Raw genomic sequence first — 19,065 nt, forward strand, 5'->3', positions numbered from 1 at the left:
TTGTAGTTATATTTTGTATTTTGCCATAAACCAGAATTTTAACAACTATTGCCTTCCTCATCCCCAACCTGGTCAATTCACCTACTCAAAATCCGAATAAAGTAAAATATGCCCATATAAGCATTCCCAACTTTTTCTTTTCAATTAGGTTTAAAAACAAACAATAAAAAACAACAACAAAACAACCCAGCCCTCAGTAACACGAAAAACAGATAGGGAAGTAAGACCACATGGAATAACAAATACAGAAACAGATGGTAACTACCCCCTTTGCTTTTCTAGCAAGGAGGAGAACATGTCAAGTCAAGAGGATTTCAGATATGACCTTCAATACAGAGCGAACCCTTCTGGAAACCCAACAAATTACTTATTCTTACCCAAGTTCATAAAAAGAGAAAAAAAGTCCTAAGTTGCTGCAAAAAATTTAAGTTCAAGTCTATGGCACAAAAAAAAAGCAGAGAATATATTGTGTAGACATTCAAGACAAAAGAGTGTAAAAAGAAACAAATGTAAAAGTGAAACTGTGGAACACAACAGAGCGACCATTAACTCCAGGTAAGGAAAACAGTATCACGGACACAGCTGGAAAGGAAGTATCAATTAAATGTGGACACGAAAGACAAATGGAAGAGAGTAGTAAGTACCAGACCTGAGCACTAACTAGTTGTAATTGAAAAACCCCAAACCTATAAAAATGAAAGCAAAATTATTATCACGGAAATAGCTACACTGTGACAAAACCACAGCATATAAAAACTATACAAGTATCATCATGTATACCGATGAGATGAATTAATTGAGCAGGTATATAATTATTAGCTTAAGGAATGAATTAAGAAACAAATTTTAAAAGCCTGATAATTAATTAAAATGCGATTTACGAGCACAGCACTGACTACAGAGCGAGCGCTTCTATCTCGAGGATTAATCGCAAAGACGGCCGGTTGCAGGGCTGGAGGAAGGACCACGGGCACGCAGCGAGAGCCGCGACACGCCAGGCAAGGAAGACACGGACCGGCAGCAGCGAGGCAGCGCCAGCCGCGTCCCCGCCGCCGTCCAGCCCCGCTCCGCACCGGGACCCGGCCCGGCCCGCTGCGCCCCCGCCCCGCGCGCGGTGAGCGGACCCCGCTCGCTACCTTCCAGGCCTGGCTCTGCCGCAGATCCTGGAAGTCCTGCCCGTAGATGGACTCCAGCACCTGGAGCTCGTTCTCCTGCCGCAGCTGGTAGCTCTCCGGCGGCTCCCCAGCGAGCTCCGCCATGTCAGCGGCGCCGGTGGGGGCGTGCAGCTGCCATGGCGGGCCCCGCCGCGCTGCCAGGCTGGAACTGGTGCCGGAGCGCGGCCCGGCACCGCCTCCGCCGCGGCGGCAGGAGGAGGAGCCGGGGCCGGGGCCGCCACCGCCGCGTGGGGCCCAGCGGCTCGTCCACAGGAACGGGTCGAGTTGGAAGGGACACATAAGGAGCGCCGAGTGCAACGCCCTGCAGCTCGCAGGACTCCTAAAACTAAACAGTGTGACTAAGAGCACTGTCCAAACTCTGGGAGGCTTGGTGCCATGGCCACTTCCCTGGGAGCCTGTTCCAGTGAGCAATCACCCTCAGGATGAAGAACATTTTCAAATGTCCAGTCTGAACTCCCTCAAGATATACCTCCAGGTATATCTGCAATACAGAAATACGCAGCAAATACTGTGTAGATTTTTTTAAACTGACCTTCAGAAAGATTCACAAAAAGGGAAAAAATAACCAAGAATTTCGGAATAGATTTCATGTAGAGCTGGGGCAGGACACAAGTTCCCGTGCAAACTATAAAAAGGTTTCCACCGACAATTGCTGTAGTGACTAATAGCAGGTGGAGCGTGAACAGTCTTTGTCTGGTTGAACTGCAAACACAAAGTGAGGCCAGACCAGGTGAACACCCCTTAGTCCCCGGGTATCCTTGGTGGGACCTGCCAGAGACAGGCAGCTGGGAGCTGTCAGGGGAGCCGCGATAACCAGAGAAGAAAACGTGCTTTCCTTCTGTCACTTCATACGGTAACTACTGAAAAGGACTGCCACAGGATGGAGCCTTTAAAGTTTTGGGATCTTCATAAAGAAACCCCAAGTAAATTCATACATACAAGCTTATCTATTAAGTGAGTAATCCCCAGGCAAAGAAAAATGTTACAGTAGACTGCAGCTTGCTACCATGCACCAAGATATAGGAATGGAGTTTTGTTGACTTTCCCTTTACTCCCTGACCTTCGAGTACAGAATTTTTGTTAAAAAGAGACCCCTCATTTACACTTATGATCGGTTTCTATAGCCCTCAATTTGTCCTTCTGAAATTGAAAGCTTGTTCCATGTATACTTTATCTTTCAGTTGCACTTCAATAATGTCCGTTCGTACCTAACTAAAACCAAGTGTTAACTTGTATCACTGTTGTGATGATGCAGGTCTCTTTTCCTTACCATTCCTAGAATGTGTCTTCGGCAGCAGGGTCTTTCTATCTCACCTGCTTTTTGGTGGGAAATGCATGACCAAAGCTGTTCAGTGTTTATTTAGCAACAACAGAGACGTCCTTTTGCTCAGTCAGCTGTGACCTGGGGCACTGCAACTGATCACTGGAGTTTCCTCTGGTGCAGTTGAGTGCTCTCATTATCAATTTGTATAAAAAGTTTCCCTGTGTTAAAGACTGGAAATAAAAGTGTCTAGGCCACAGATTCATCTTCTCTCCCACACAAAGACACAGCAAGAAGGGCCAATTAGAAGACACGATGCAGTAAGTAATTAAGAAATGTCAGCGAAATTTCTTTTAACAGAAATTATGTGTTTATACTTCCCAAGCACGTGGTGTGAGGCACACAGCCCAGCACATGGGAAATTTCTCCCCTGTTACACTGTATTGCAGTGGGTGGGACAGATAACATCATGCCTTTTAAAGCTGCCCTACTTTGTGACTTGGCAAAATTTTAACCAGTTAAGATAAAATGTTCTAGACCAGATGTCTACCTCAAACTATTTTTTCCCTTAATTACTTACCTTAATAATGATTTGTTGCTTCCAAGAAGAAAGCCAGAGTAAAATAACATAATCATAAAAACATTCTGAGACTTTATTTTAAAAAGTCTTCTACTTCAGCAGGAGTGTGAAAATTTGATAGGTGGAAGGAAGAGAGGAAGGAGAACATTCTTCAATGCTTTGCTAGCTAACCTTGTGAAAACCTGCATGAACTAAACCAAATTACATTACTGGAGGGCATATTCACATGCTCAGCACAGATTTACTGGAATACAATGAATATCCACCTGCCCCAAACATGTGCCAGATTGCATCTGGACAGAAGCTTCCCTTCCAAATTTAAGACAAAATTTAAAACTCTGTCCCACAACATTAAAATTAATAAAATTTAATTCAAGCAAATAAAATGTAATTGAGTTGTGAGAATGTGCTTTCACTTCCCCATGTGCATGGTGAGGAGAAGTCAGTCTCCCTACATGAAGTGCAGGAGGAAGGGGAAGGGTCCGGAGTGTTAAGAGTAAGAAATCTAGCAGAAAATGAACCCTCTTGCATTCCAGCTGGTCCCCAGAGATCAGAGGGGCTGGGTGCAGCTGGGCTTATTCTGATTATAACCAAATTGGCATTATATGTCTGGTTGTGTTCAATGGGAACTTCCACAAGCACAGATTCACAAATAATGAGATTTATTGAAGCAACAGAAATACAAAGTCAGAATAAATGCACTAGCTGTGGTAGAGCTCTTATGATAACATTGTTAACCTGGGTAGTAATAATAATAATAATAATAATAATAATAATAATAATAATAATAATAGTAATAATAGTAGGTAGACACTTACTAACACAGCACCTCCACTTGGAAGGAGGAGGAGAGTAGCCTGTGAACTTTCTCTAAGGTCTTTTAGGGTCTTTCTCCTAACAGGTCTATCCTTCTTACATACAGCCCAATCTGATCCCCCTCCTGCTAGGTTACCTGTAGCATGGTCTAAGCAGATAGCTGAGTAATACAGTCATTTATGTGGTAGCATGTACTTCATTAAGCTTATTAGCATATGCAGGTGTGAGTGTTTTAATATTTAAATGACTTTTAATCAGGCAAACATTTCTTTTTTGGTTTTGGTGTCCTTTAAAGGTCCAGTTGTACAACTTACTTCTGTTCTGTTCCATTCGAAAGTCAAACCACGACCATCCTATCTCTACAGGACCTTTTCCTTTAGCCAACTCATCCTTTCTTGACTATACAGATCGATGCAAAGACAATGTAGAGGGTACACAGTGTAGTCTGTAGACAGTAAGCATTAGCTCTTGCCTGGCTCCTTGGTTATCATCCCACACGGAGGAGCTGAAGAAAGGGACGGCTGTGTGAGGAAAAGCACCTTGCAGGTGGCTGGGAGGTGAAGGGACTGAGGTCAGACTCTTTACAGAGATTGGCCACAACAATGCTGGAGGACCAAAAGGAGGAAGAAACCTGTTCAGGTGTCTCAGGAAAGGAAAGATGAGGGGAAAGCATAGTAAAAGCTGCTGATTATTGCCTGGGAAAGTGGGGAAAAATGGGCCTGGGTGGACAAGGTGAATGAGTTATGGGTGAGAGGAAAAGTAGGAGGGTGAGTGAGTCTGAGGCCACAATCAGAGTGAGTCAGAGACATGAATTACTAGGAAAGAGGCTGGAGCAACGAGCTCCTAAAGGAATGAGAGGAGGCTGCAAATGGCAGGGCCCAAACACACGGAGGTACAAGCAGAGGCTTGGCCAACAGCCTCCAGGACCTATGGTGGGATGAGACAATGGCAGTCCCCTATCCCTGTGGTCAGCAAATGTCTTTGAACCCATGGCACAGCACCTAGCTCTGTCCTGGATCACCCAAGTTCACATCGCAGGGGACTGGGCAGATGTCACTGGGATACATCTCATGGACATGGGGTCCCTGAGGAAGCCTTGCTGTGCAGGGGCTTGGCTCGTGGATGGCTCCTCTTCCCGGGGCACTTCCAGACTGGCTGTCCAGTGTCTGAAAAAACCTCTGTGCCTTAATTTTTAGCTAGCACTTCTCCTAAAGTCTTCAAATTAAAGGCAAATGTGTACCCACTATATGGATGCACACCTTCTGTACAATCAATGCCCGAACTTATTACGTCCACTGAAGAGCTTTTCTGGAAAATTATACATTAAAAAAAAAAATCTCTTTTAACAAGTAACATGCGTATCCAGAACCCATCACCGTCTTTTGAAAGCCTGTCATCAGAATTCGGGACCTGTTTTAACACACCGGTTTAAAACACGCCCCCGCGCTCCCACCGCCCCCGAGCGAAATGGCGGCGCCCCCGAGCGCCGCGGCCACGTGATGGCGGCGCGCCCGCCCTCGGGAGCGCGGCGGGGCTGCGGCTCCTGCCCCGGCCCGGGATCGCCGGGGGCTCGGCAGCGCGGGGCCGCAGCAGCTTGGCGCCCGCGTCGGGATGTGGGAGCACGAAGGAGCAGGAGTGTCGCTGCCAGCCGCGCTCAGTGCGGGGCGCGCAGGGATCGTACGGAGCCGCCTCGGTTCACTGGACGCTCGAGCGTCCCCGCCTTGCGATTCAAACCCCAATTCATTTTCCCCGAGAAACCGCGGGAGTGCAGGGGAAGCTACTGAGCAGTCACTGGCCTCTCTGGACGCTCTGTAGGGTCTTCGCGGCATTCAGCGCCGCGCAGAGTCGGGAGGGAGCCCTGTCTCACCACGGGCAGAGCGGGCAGGAGCAGAGGAGAGAGCGGGAGCAGATGTGCCACAGGGAAAGCCATGCTTTTCCTCTCTCAGGGCTGCGAGCAAAGCCAGCGGCAACGCTGAGAGTGGAGTGAGGGGACGGAGTTCGTGGCCCCTCCACTTTTGCAGGCCGGTTTTGCTGTGCTGTGAGCCCGTGGCCGTACGAGCGTGTGTGCGGCAGGCGCGCCGCGAGCCTCGGCGGCGGTGGTGGTGGTAATATGAGCCGCGGTGTGGGTGTGATTCTGGGGACCGCGATTCCCTCTCTCGCTTATTGCGGTAAAATATGCTGAGGAGACCTGTGGCGGTGTGAAGCAAAAACTATGGGACAGCTGACCGGAAGGAGAAGCCTGGCTTGTTTTCTGCTTTTCTTTACCGGCTATCATGACTTACAAGGTGGAAACGCGAACAGCCAGACCTGCTTCTCGGGACACAGGAATGTGGTGAAGGTGCCTCCGAGAGGCAGAGACCGGGCTTTATCCTCAGAAGCGCCCTGGTGCCTGTGGGCTCCATTCACTCGCTAAAGGCAAGGGCTGGACAACCTGTGATACTAGGTGGCAGCAGGGAAGGCGGGAACTTCGCCATGGGGTACGACAAAAGCTGGGTGTTGATGAATGAAAGCGACCGTGCCCCGTCCCAGGCTGTCACCAGAGCTCTGGAGATGGGGAACGCCTCGGCCGCGCAGATGGTGTGGCAGGGCGGGAATGTCAGCGAGGCGGGCGGCGTGGAGAGCGAGGAGCACGGCGAGGAGCAGAGCTACCGGCACTTCACCACCACCGTGCAGGTTGTCATCTTCGTGGGCTCTTTGCTGGGTGAGTGAGAGTTGCTGGAGTTCTTTGTTGATTTTTTTTTTTTTCATCCTTGCGGTCAGGGACTGCAGACCAAATGGTAACCGGCATCATTGACTGCCTTCGTGACTCGTCTTACTGCATTTCTGGTCCTCAGGCGTATGATTTCAAGTTCCTTGTGGCTTTTGATGTGTAAAAGCTGTTACTCTAAAATGTATTCGTCACGGATGAGAACTTATACATTAGATGTATGTATTACTAAATACTCTTTTACAACAGGATGTAAACGGGCAAAAATTAAATGGGTTGGTGACGCTTATTTTCAGCTGCAATGGGATCTGTTCTCTTTGACATAAAAGAGGGTGTGGAGGGTTTTAAACAAGTTTTGCTGAATTTCTGTTTCACTTTGCAGTAATTTGGTATTTGTGTCTCGCAGATTTTAAATAAATCCTTTGGAAGTACTTTATACTGTAAATATGTATAACCATGTGCAACCTTGCCTACTTATTATCCTTACAGTAGGAATCATAGATTAGATATGTGGTAGTAAGCTATTGCTATATAATTTTACTAATGTGTGTACAGTTGCTTTCTTGATGCTCATAGCAAATTGTTTTTTAGGAATATGTGTGCATTTCTTAGCAAAAAAAAAAAGGGCAAAATAAGCTTTATGGTGAGTCAAGTTAGCACTGTTTGGGAGAAAAGTAAGCTGGATTTCAGTAAAATGTCACTACTATCTCAAACATTCAAAGCTTTACACACAGGGCTTGATTGAGAAAACGTCCAGCTTTCTTAAGGTAGTTCAGCTGGAATTTGCTGATGGTCATTGGCTCATTTTATCAAGGATTTGTTTTGGATTTTCCTGATCTTCAGTAATGCTAAAATCATTTTTGTGGTCATGGTAATAAATTCTAACACTTACCTCTTTTTGGCAATATCACTTAAATAATTTCTAAGAAGATGGTAAGCATAGCCATGGAACAGTGTTGAGTCCCAGTCACCAATGGTTATTACTGGTTATTACTGTAAATCCCTGAGTCTTTTGGCATCAATTATTCCTCTGTACAGTGGGGGTAATCCTCGTGGTTCTTGCTTTTTTTTCCTATTTAGCACATAGTGTGGGGAAAGGATACTATTAACATCATAGGTACTCTTATCTTTTCCTGTATGTTGGATAGTACCTGTCACAAAACAATAGCCAGCAAATAGTGTCCTAAAACAAGACTAGATGAAAAAAGTTAGAATTTTAGTTCTTTATTTTTTGGGTTTTGAACCTTTCAGAGAATAAATTTGAGTCATATGTCCAGATTTAGTTTAATGAGTATGGATCCTCCAATTTTATTTGAAGAAGAAAACAGACATTCTCCTGTAATCATTCCTTCAGCAGCTAGGAGTTTTTAAAAACTAACCAACCAAAAAATAACCATAGCTACAAATTTTGAAAGACTAATACAGGTTATGGTTTGGCACTCCTGCAATTTGTTTTCAAGAAGTGAACTGGGAAAAGATTTCAACATGTCACAAGGGGTTTATTTCTGATTGGATGGCTGGGAGGCTGATGAAACTTCCAGATCAATAACTTTTCCAGGCCTATCAAAGAGCTAAACAGGGGAGGAAATAATTTTTTTTTTAAATCATGAAAATGCCCTAGTCCAACGACAAATGTTAGCAGTGGGCCTTGTGAATTTACAGCAATGGAAACCAATTTTAACTATTTCTTTGACACAGCCTTCGCTTCTAGTCTCCCTGTGTCCTTGAAATGCTAATTTAAGCCATTTATGATACACACTATCATAATAGCTGAAAACTTTGGAGTCTTTAAAAATGTCTTCCCCTATCAACCCAATAAATGTACTAATATTTCTTCTTTACTGAATGGAATGAAAGCCACATCTCCAGAAGGTCTCGGGGCTTTGGTGCCTGTGTGCTCAGCTCTCATACGTGCCAAAAGTTTTCCATGTGCACATGCTGCACAGTATCTCTGCATCAGCAAGGGTTAACAACTGGATATTTACCTCACACTTAACACTTGCACAAACACTGTTAATTACCATTTATTCTCTGCCATGGTCCTTGGAGCATGAGTGACATCCCTCTCTTTTCTCTATCAGATGAGCCCCTCAGTTAAGCTGCAGAATAGCAGTTCTTTGTTCTAGTGAGTCCCAGGTTCCTCTTTGCAGAGGGGTAGCCCTTCAGTAGGTGGATAAGACTGTCCTTCTCCCTAGAGCCTGAGATGGGGGTCACACCCCTCAGAGGTAGGATGTGTGGGTTTGAATGCTTTCTGGTTTGGGTAGGTGTGCAACTTGTACATTTCACAGCATCAGTGTGTGCCCAAGCCACTTTGCTGTTGATAAAACAGCATTACTGTTTTCAAGGAAGAAGTTATTCTTAGTTTCAGCTTGAAAGGGACCAACCTTATATGACTCAGTCTTGATAATGATTACAGGGGTCTGACATTAGTAGGAGTCTATGGCATGGAGAAGTCCAGGTCCTGCAAGAGGCAAGAGTCACGGTCGGTGTTGCAAATTTAATTTAGGTACCTGCTGCACAGAAGAATGTTGTCAGCTGTGAGAGAGATGCATGCTATGGTTTCATTTTCTTCCATTTAAGACCTCTATTTGAGACCTGTGGGCAGACTTGGAACACTAGGATAAATTCTTGTGTTAGGTCTCACTGTGATATGACAAAACAGTGCTGTGTTTCGTTATACCTGCTGAAGGCAAGGAAGAGTCAAACTATTTTTTTATGGTTACTTTTAAATACATTGAAAGCACATCATCAATTTTTTTTCTTTTGTTTTGAGCTTGGGGTGAAATAAGGCTCCTTTTCCAAGTGATTAAATTTTTAATAGCTTTCTTTTCATCAAAGAAAATTCTTGAGATCAGTTTTGTAGTGAATATAGGAGTACAGCAATACTGATCTTCAAGGCATATTTTCCTCTTGCCATTAGAAGGAATCAGTCTGCAGAGATTAATTGTTACTTTAGCTTTGAAAGAAGGAAGAGAGTGTATTACTTCTGAGTTTTGGTGGGGAGAGGTCACCGAAGGTGGCTGCAACTGCTTTCCGTTGAGTGCGAGCAGTGGGATGAGATCTGGGAAATGAAGAGGGTCTCCAAAGAGCTCTTGGAACCAGTATGCACAGTGAGCTTAACTTGAAAGGGAGATAAAAATGATGGGTGAAATGCAGTGGACAATAGCACCTTCTCAGGAGAAGGGAAAGGAAGACCAGAAATAACTGTTAATGAGGTAGATGAGGATCTGGGCTCTCTCACTCTTAACCTGGACTTTCCCACAGTTTACTTACTTGCATATAAAGTCACTGCAATTTAATGGAAGAGCTTATGAGTTATGCTTTTACTGACCAGTGTAACTGAATGTTCATGTCACATTAGGTTTAGGTAAGATTATATCCCATTATAGAATTGTAGAATAGAATTGCAGAAGCATTTGGGTTGGAAGAGACCTTAAAAATCATCTCCTTCCAACCCCCCTGCCATGGCCTGGAAAACCTTTCAGTAGACCAGGTTGCTCAGAGCTCCAGCCTTGCCTTGAACACTTCCAGTGATGGGACATCCACAACTTCCCTGGGCAACCTGTTCCAGTGTCTCACAACCCTCACCGTTTATTCTTCCAAATATCTAACTTAAATTCCCCCTTTTTGTGGTTTGTGGTTTCTGTTCTTTTCGTATTTCCAAGGTCTGAGAATCAGCATTTGTTCCTGAGGTTATTTGAATATGTTCACAATTTTCATGCTAGATAAAACTGAATTTCTTCTTTAAAAAAAAAATATTGTTGGACATTTAGGAAAAAAATCCACACACACAAAAATTGATGCAAATTATAACAAGAAAGAGATGTCCCCATTGCTAGTATCTACTCCCCAGACTGAATATGCATCTTACTTTCTATTCATTTTTTATTAACTGTATCCCACATAATCCCAAATCCAGGAGACTTTCCCAGACCTTTTAGATCAGTGACTTATTTGAGGTTTTGGGAATTAGGCTCTCTGTTACTTACTCTTTTGTTTTCCTTAATCTGTCCTGTACAGAAGGAAATTTAACTGGAAAATCTGAGTATGCTCTGCTAAAGTTTCAACTCTATTTCAGTGGTTATAGCACTTTTTGGAAAGCCATGGGTTAGATTGGTTACCTCCTGATTTCTAGCCATGCTTTAAAGGAAAATGATGTGCTTTGAAAGAGATATCCAGTATCGCAGTGTAAACTGAACCCCTGCTGCCTTCCCAGTGTCCTGCAGGACAGGCTTGCCCCTTTTCATGAGGATTTCCCAGTCTCTCTCTGCCCCTGAAACTGATCTTCTTCTCCTTGTCTTGATATCTGTGCAGAGATGTAAAAGGGTATTGTTGCAGCAACTAATTTGTAAAGGGATAGGTCCCTTCTGGGGTACAAACCTGAAGTAACTGGCAGCCTAGGTAACATGCTTGTAAAGGCAAATGTACATTAGCATAAGGAATAAATACCTGTCTTTGAATAGCTGGCAGTAAAGCTTGCCATAGGCATCTTCTATACAGAATGGAGCAGGGAATCTTGCAGTAAAAGATGCAGGTATGTGATTCAAGGCTAGACTGAGAGAATTTTTAAAGAATGAGGGTCATGTGTGCAAGACCTCCAATAAAAAGTTATGGCAGTGCCTACAAAAAGGGTAGAGTTATCTGAAGGGAAGAAACAAAAAGGTTTGGGGATGGGAATGATGCTGTTCTGTTTCACTGGTATCACACAATAAGTGTCTTAGATGAAATCTTCTTAACCAGGCACTTTGCATAGATGAACTTAATTGCTGATTAGCTGAAATTAAGTTTGGCAAAGCAAAAAGTGACTGAAAATCAAGTCTAAAAAGAAGCATCAGGCAAATGATGATATGAGTGGTGGTTGCATGTAATAATTGCATGGTAATAACATATTGCAGTATCATAACATTGTAGTAATAATTTTCCCCTGTGGTTCTGTATGGCTGGTTCTAAGCCTCAGGGGTCATGGACTGTGCAGCAGTTAAGCTCAGTTCAGGATGTGCATTGGTAAAGCCTGCCTGCAGTAGATGTTATGCTTTTGCTTTTTATGTGTGTTCAGTTGAACTACTAAGCAATTCTCTTTGGAGGAAAAATCGAGTTTTAGGAGAGGATGAAGAAGAGGGGTTGTGAGACTGCTGGGGCCCCTGTTGCCATGGAGACCTCTCTTCTCCCCGAGCTTCAGCAGAGGCACTGTGTCCGGATTTGGCTGAGCGGCCCCTCAGGTAGCACTGCTGCTGCCGTTTAAAAGAGAGGCTTTGGGAAAACAGCCCTTTACCTAGCCTGGAAGCATGAGATGCAGTGATTTATACCTGAAATGCACATGCCTGATGCTGTGGGGATACTGTGTGCTGAAGAGTTCCTCAGACATGTGTTGCGGGGGTTAACCAGTGTCTCTAATGATCATGTGTGTCAAGGATGTTAAACTGATCCCCATTTATCCTAGAATCACAGAATATCCTGAGTTGGAAGGGATCCACAAGGATCATTGAGTCCAGCTCCTGGTCCTACACATGACAGCCCCAAGAATTACACCACATACCCCAGAGTATTGTCCAAATGCTTCTTGAACTCTGCTGCTGTGTCCACTTCCCTAGGGAGCCTGTTCCAGTGCCCAACCACACCTCTGGGTGAAGAACCTTTTCCTGATATCCAGCCTAAACCTTCCTTGACACAGCTTCAGGCCATTCCCTCAGGTCCTGTCACTGGTGATCACAGAGAAGAGATCAGTGCCTGCTCCTCCGCCTCCTCTTGTGAGGAAGTTGTAAACTGCTACTATTTAGGGAGAAACTGATTCATACATGTCATTTTACTGTCTGTAGTCCCTGTGTGAACACTTTAATGAGACCTGTGAACCACAACTCTTTAACTAAGTGACTGGATGTCATGTTTTGCTTTTCACTGTGAGTTACAGTTGCTGAAATGCCTGCTGGTGTATATCCCTCGACTGTTTTGAACTTCAGTGAAAATCTAGATACAAGATTTTGTAATGATGCTATGGGTAGTAAGTTATCATTTCAGGCATGAATGAACCCACGCACTTAGCAAGAATTTTAAATAGTGTTAGTACTGTTACAATTTCATTTATTGGCTTGCTATTAGGCAGGCATCATAAGCATTTAAACGAGGGTTTTATTCTATTCTGTTAATCTTTAGTAATTAATTTCTTACTTGTGTGATGTTGGAAAAAGTAGGTTTGCCACTTAGAAACATTTTTCAAGATCTAAAAAATTGTATACATCTCCAGAGAATGTGCTGGCAGTGCTGCTGAATCCTGTAGGCTGATAGAGGTGTACCTGCTGCAGCCCCATGTCATCAGAACAGAGGACTAGCGAGGCTGAGCATGAATTCCCAAGAGGCATGCATGCACACAATCCATCTATACTTATTATCCATAAGCAGCCACACAGACTGACACAGAGAGAAGATGCAGCATTCAGGCAGACACAAGGAGTATCAATGGCCTCATCTTCTTCCCTTCTCTGGCTGCTCAGGATGAAAGCCCATTAGTATAAAATACTTAAGTATACAGACATATAAGCCAATATGGATCACTCCGTAGTAGCTGGTCCTAGACTCCCAGTCTATCCAGTAGCTGGCCTGGCATCCTCTTGTCTCCCAGTTGCCTCACACACTGACACACAGATGTAGATGGCTCTCTCCAGTAGCTGGGTTGGAGCTCTTGGTCCTCTGCTGGCCAGCTTTCAGAGCCCTCTTGTCCCCCCATGGTTACCTGGATCACACCTATGGCCATGCCAACACTTACCTCCTGAGTGTTTCCTACTTGCTGGCTGGTCTGCCTTGATGTTCAGTCGTGATCACACACTGACACACACCCACACAAATACTTGCTCTCTGGTCTCTCCAGGCACTGCCATCCTGATGCATCAGCCCTGATGTCGCATGGTCTTCCCCCAGTTACTGCACTTGGATTTCTGTTTGCTCACAGGTCCATGGAGGAGAGAGCCCCTCACCCATGAGAGGAGTTGGAAATGGAGTTTAATGAGAAGGTGGGACAGACTGTGCTGGTCAGGTGCAGGGCATGGCCAGACCAGTGTATGAACCAAGTGCCAATTTATAGATGGCTTTTATCTCATTTTCAGTCTGGTCTCCTCTACTTGTTCCTACCCAAACCACCATGGCTGAATACCTGGAGCTTGGACTGTAAGATAAGCCAGTACAGTGGGAACTTGAGATAAGCTAAAGGGGATACTACTGTCCAGGTGTTATCTCAGACCTAGGGGTATCTTAAGAAAGCCTGGGGAGAAGAATCTATCACTGTTAATGGACACAAAGCCACAAGAAAAGCCAGCTCGGCAACTGTGCTGAAATCAGCTTGGATTCCCTAAAAGGTGATTCTGACAGGAGCAGATTGCAACTACTGACTCACAGCCCACCAGCTCAAAAGAAGAGAAAGACTAAGCACATGGACTAATTAGCCGTAGAGGCGAGGAAATAATTTAGCCAATAGAATAAGAGAACTGTGTAGTCAATGAGCATTAATTCCTTTGTTTGCTAGGATGTATAAATAGCAAAGTTTTGAACGACCTTGGGACCCCCACCACTGAGAAGCCCAGGATGAAGAAGAACCAATGGAATACCACTGGGTCCGCAGGTGGTGACCATCTTCTACTTGATCTCTCCACTGGTCCTCCTCCCTTTTCTATTTCTTTCTACCTCACATTCATCGTTAAATAAAATCTGTATTATCAGCTTTGGCAAATGGCCTCGTTTTCTGGGGAGGGTTTGGGGCAGGGGCTCCTTTCTCTGAGTAGGATTTTGAGGTTCCCACACTTGCTGTGTCTCTGCTCCTTCATCTTCATGGAGGTGAGCCTGTGATCATACTTCTTAATATAGGCTACAAAACACTTCTTGTTGATACTTGGTTAGGATGAGGCTCTGAGATCATACAGGAGATGTATACTAGTGGGAATATCACTGTGAAGTGCTTTGCAGACAAAAACAAAAGTGGGTTTTATATACATCATGTATATATTTAAGGAAAAATGTCCAAAATGCTAAAGTAATGTTTTGTTTTCCTCTTGTACTTGTTTTTGATGCCTGCACCCACGTGGCCCATGACAGAATTTGTAAATTACTCTAAATAGTCTTAGGTGTCTGGTATGGGTGGTCACTGGGGCAGTAGCTAAACTGAATGCCCAAAGACTTGGGATTTTTCCATGTTATGTTTCCTAACTTGCTGTCTCAATATCCAATGAGGAAAGAGTTGTCAAAATGTTTTGATAGTGGGCTAGGTACTGCTCGAAAATTTTCAAATGGCAGAAATACTAGTGAAACAATTATTGTATTGTACCTCCCTTCATCTCACTACTGGTTAAATGCTCTCCCTGTAGGAAATACAGCCTCTTGTTTTCTGAACAGTACTGTTACATGTAAGGCTTTTTTTATTTTTAGCATCTTTAAATTAGATTTAGCAGCTGGAAGCAGGGAGAAGAACTGCTGCCTTGTAGTCAGCTAGCTTCCATAGAAACATTGCAATGAGGAAAATATCCTGGACTGGAAGGCTGGCTGAATAAGAAATTGTGTAACCTCTCATGGTAAGGCATTAGTTTAGCCAGACAATGCAAATGGCAATTATGGTAGTAACGAAAGCTGTAGTGAAGCTGAAATGGTGATGGTAGGGAGAGCTCTAATTGTCTTATTCCCTGCTCATGGTCTTGCTGTCATTGGCGATTGCTAGGACATTGCTGTGGACTGCTGCCTTTTAAAATGGTTTGTTAGTTATGATACTCAATGCTGTAATTGACATTCCTCTCCATCATGAATAGTGTGGCATCCTGGCAAATACAGTCCTTCCTTCTGTTCTGCCAGTTCTCTTGGGAGGGGGAAAAAAAGCCTGTAATTGTTTGGGAGACAGAGACTCTATTTTTAGTACGCTTTTTTCTACCACCTTTGACTTATTTTCTTGTCTGTCAAAGCAGACAGACAAGAACTCATGAATTTCTTCCAGAAGACTGATAAAATACGAAGTGATCTTGCTTCTTGTGTAACCTCTTACACCTTTGTCCACAAACCTTGTGTCACTTGGCATGTTTCCAGACTCCAGCAGGCCTTACTTTTGTTGTACCTCTATTTCATGTGGATAATTTCTTTGATACCATAGAACAAATAAAAAATTCAGTCGTAAAAGGGGCTAAAATACATTTTCTTCTGCTATTGCCTAAATTAATTTTAACAAGTGGAAAACACTGAGGTAGGGTGGTTTTTGTTGTTTCAGTTTAATATCTGTAATTTTTAGGAGTATCTAGACCAAAAAAGAGTAGTCTGATTGCCTTTTCCATTTGTGGTATTAGGCAGTTTATTTCCCATTGCCTTTTCAGAGGAGCATTAGCTACAGCCCCTTTGGATTGTTTCAGTCTGAGTTAGGGACTTCTCTGCCCCTGAGCAGGTAATCACATATGTTGTGCTCTGGCCAGTAGCATTGTTTCTTTCCAGAATTTGGCTGGCTTAACATGTTAGTTTTTAGAAGTTTTATTAGTTTAGCTTGTCTTGCTTCAGTGACTAAGATTGCTGACCCTCTAGTGTACTGTAGGATGGTGTCTTTGTAAGGTGCTTAGCAGTGAAGTAAGATGTAGTTGCTTGGCAAACACTTGGAGTAGCCTCAGCAAACTCCCACTTACCTAGAAGCATGTGGCCACCAAAGGAAGCAGGCCAGTCCCAAACTCACCAGTCTTGTTTGACCTTCCCCTTGTTCCTGTCTTTCCTGGGCAAAACAGCTGTGCCACCTGCCCTATTTGATTCCTTTTTGTTTGCTACATGTACTCCCACCACAGAGAGATAAGCATTCATCCTATTTTGTTTGGCATGCACAGATACCCTGTGATGGCTGGATGTGGATGCAGCATCCAATTTTTTTTTTTTTTTTTTTTTAAATCCATTGTGTCTCCATCTTGCTTAAGTCTGGGAAACTACCTATATGTGTACAGTAACACTGTGTATATGACTGCTAATCATCAGGAAACGATGGGGGGATGTTGCCACATACACTGTTCTCTGACATGTCCATGTTTTATTTTGAGCCCATATTTTAAAAGAGGCTTATTTTGCCCACTCCTCACAAACATTGACTCATTAATAGGAAATGGGGACATTGCAAGGAACATCATGTACAGGTCAGCAGAATTACTATTATACTTACAGAAAAAGCTGCAGAACTCAATAGTGTATTACAGAATGTTCTTCTAGTTCACTTATAAAAATTGTTATCTATTATCCTTATTTTCATCCCCTGCAGTTCTCTAGTTCGTGTGAGATTTGGCTAAGTATTCTATTAAGTATTCAGTATTCTATGTCTGCAGTTTAATTTGAAAAAAAGAATAAATTGCCACCACACTAAAATTTTTCTGACTGTAACAAGCCTCTGTAATAGGACAGCAAAGACATCCTTTTGTTTTGTTTTTTAAAACACAGTCAGCAGAAGAAAAGAGATACTAAAGTCCAGAGAGCAAAGGAAAAAGAGTAAGAGAAGCTAGAGTATGTGAACGTAGTAGCAGAAGGAGCAATGGTTGTGATGTGCATATAGACTCATACAGTTGAAATTGTTTGAAATTGAGTGAGTTTTGGCTGTCTGTCCTGAGAAGCCATACAGATGGATGGTCACCATCTGCTGAGGATCAGGCTTGGGATGGCACCCAAAGAACCCTTGACTTTTGCAAAATTGGGCCTAAGTGACTTCCAAAGATAACATGGCTTCTTAGGGAACACTATGATCTCATCTCAATACTCCTATTTGTGGTCTCTCATTTTAGACAATGGCCAGGTTGTACCTTTGGAAACTCTAGAAATTAAATATTAAATATAATAATAATTAAATATTTTGATTTTAGAAAATAACCCCACACATACCCACATCCCCACATCCCCCTGCTCTCCTTCCTACACACTTCTATCATGTTTCAGTCAAGTTATTTTTATAATAAATTTTTATTTGAGAAATGATTCACTACACTGGAAGGGTCTTAATTAGAAAATCCCTGCTGGTGTTGAGTGCTTTTAGTAATTCTGATTAATCAGATACTACCACTGTGTGGAATAATTCTGCCTTGACATGCAAAGTCTTTTAAACAATTTGCTGCTGCTTCGGGGTTCCCAAAAGATTGATTATAAACTGAGATCATCACAGGAGCATGCAGTAAAAAAAAAGAATTCTGTGCTTTTTAAATTTGGATGCAAAGACTGTAAATAACTGGAATAGAGACTGAAATCTGACTGTAGATATGGAGGTGAGTTGCACAAAATTACCTTGGTCTATGGAGAAGACATCAGGCAGACCAAAGAGTTTTCTTACATCTTTTCCCTGTTGCCTTTTGACTGTTTTGTTGCTAAACCTACTGAGTGCAATCAGAGATTTTTTTTTTTTGAGATTTGTTGGTTTTGGCATGGTAACTACTGCAACAGCAGCATGTAATAGGAGTCTCAAACACTAGTAGTGTGTTAGTAGTTATTAGGGAGTACTGTAGCAAGGAACACATGCTAGAAAGTGCCATATAGTGCAGTAGAGCAGTGGGGAATCTTGGTTTGACCTTAAGGACAAATGAGAGATTTTGATTTCCTGTATTTAATTTTCATGTTAGGAAAACCAGACATAGAAATATCTACCCAAACTGAAATAGAGAGGGAGCTTCTCTGGTCAACATAAAAGCCCCCAAACTTTGTACAGGTTAACAGTAAATTCTGCCATATTTTTGATGTTCCTTTTCTTTTAAGGAGGAAGAAGCACACAATATTTGATCACTTTAACTGGAAAATAAAGTGAAATAGGTCTGAGATCCAACCCAGAGACAGGAGGCAGGCACCCCTGCTGGACTGTGTGCCCAGTTCAGAGCTTGAGCAGAGCTGCCAGAGCCATGGGCAGGGCGTGGGGCTCCCAGGTGAGGCCAGCTGGGACCACTGATGCTCTCGTAGTCAGCCTTTGTGAAATTTGCTTTTGCACATAACTGTAAACAGCACGGGTGCATGTTAATACATGACATGATGTCTGTGGGAAGGTATGTCTGGAGCTCCATGGAGAATGTTAGTGGCAGTGGTTAGTGCTCCTCCGAACATCTTTCTGGCAGCTTGAAGATGGCCTGTTTTTTGCCTTTCTTGCCCAGTCTGCATTCCCATTTTAAAAGCTAAGGGAAGTGATAGGTGTTGTAGCTTGCCTTGGTGATGTTTCAGCAGGAGAGAGGGCCATTCCCATATCTTTTTCTCTTGGGAAAAGAAGCATTTTGCTGATTTATTCTCAGCTATTACTGTGAATCCCTATCTTAGGTAAATAAAGCTGCTGGCCACCCTTTTATGGGATGTTATACCAGGTCATATGCTTTCGCATGTATTGATCTAGTTCATGCTAGAGGCCTTGGTTAATTTTTTTGAAGGTTTTCATAGGAAGATTTATGGGGAAATCAGTTAACAGAGCAAAATGTTTCCAAAATAGAACAGAAAAAGTGCTCAAACATTCTAAATATGAATTTATAACTGGCTAACATTTTAATTGTTTACTGCTGCTAACAAGAACAGCAGCCTGTAT

The 19,065-nt window shown here is 43.3% G+C and overlaps 2 protein-coding genes across 3 annotated transcripts in view; one reads left to right on the plus strand and one right to left on the minus strand.

The window, feature by feature from the left end:
- The window catches only part of EIF2AK4 (eukaryotic translation initiation factor 2 alpha kinase 4), a 37,868-nt gene extending 36,540 nt beyond the window's left edge, over positions 1–1,328 (minus strand). For both annotated transcript variants that reach the window (XM_069017674.1, XM_069017673.1), the window contains exon 1: positions 1,137–1,328. In XM_069017674.1, coding sequence (XP_068873775.1) covers positions 1,137–1,259 — 123 coding nt within the window. In that variant the 5' untranslated portion in view covers positions 1,260–1,328. The remainder of the gene's footprint in view (positions 1–1,136) is intronic.
- A 4,112-nt stretch (positions 1,329–5,440) lies between these two features.
- Positions 5,441–19,065, plus strand: part of GPR176 (G protein-coupled receptor 176) — a 33,824-nt gene continuing 20,199 nt past the window's right edge. Inside the window, exon 1 of the mRNA XM_069015984.1 lies at positions 5,441–6,533. Within this exon, the coding sequence (XP_068872085.1) occupies positions 6,305–6,533 (229 nt within the window). The 5' untranslated portion in view covers positions 5,441–6,304. The remainder of the gene's footprint in view (positions 6,534–19,065) is intronic.

The sequence above is a fragment of the Aphelocoma coerulescens genome, chromosome 5 (genome assembly GCF_041296385.1).
Source record: "Aphelocoma coerulescens isolate FSJ_1873_10779 chromosome 5, UR_Acoe_1.0, whole genome shotgun sequence".
NCBI lineage: Eukaryota > Metazoa > Chordata > Aves > Passeriformes > Corvidae > Aphelocoma > Aphelocoma coerulescens.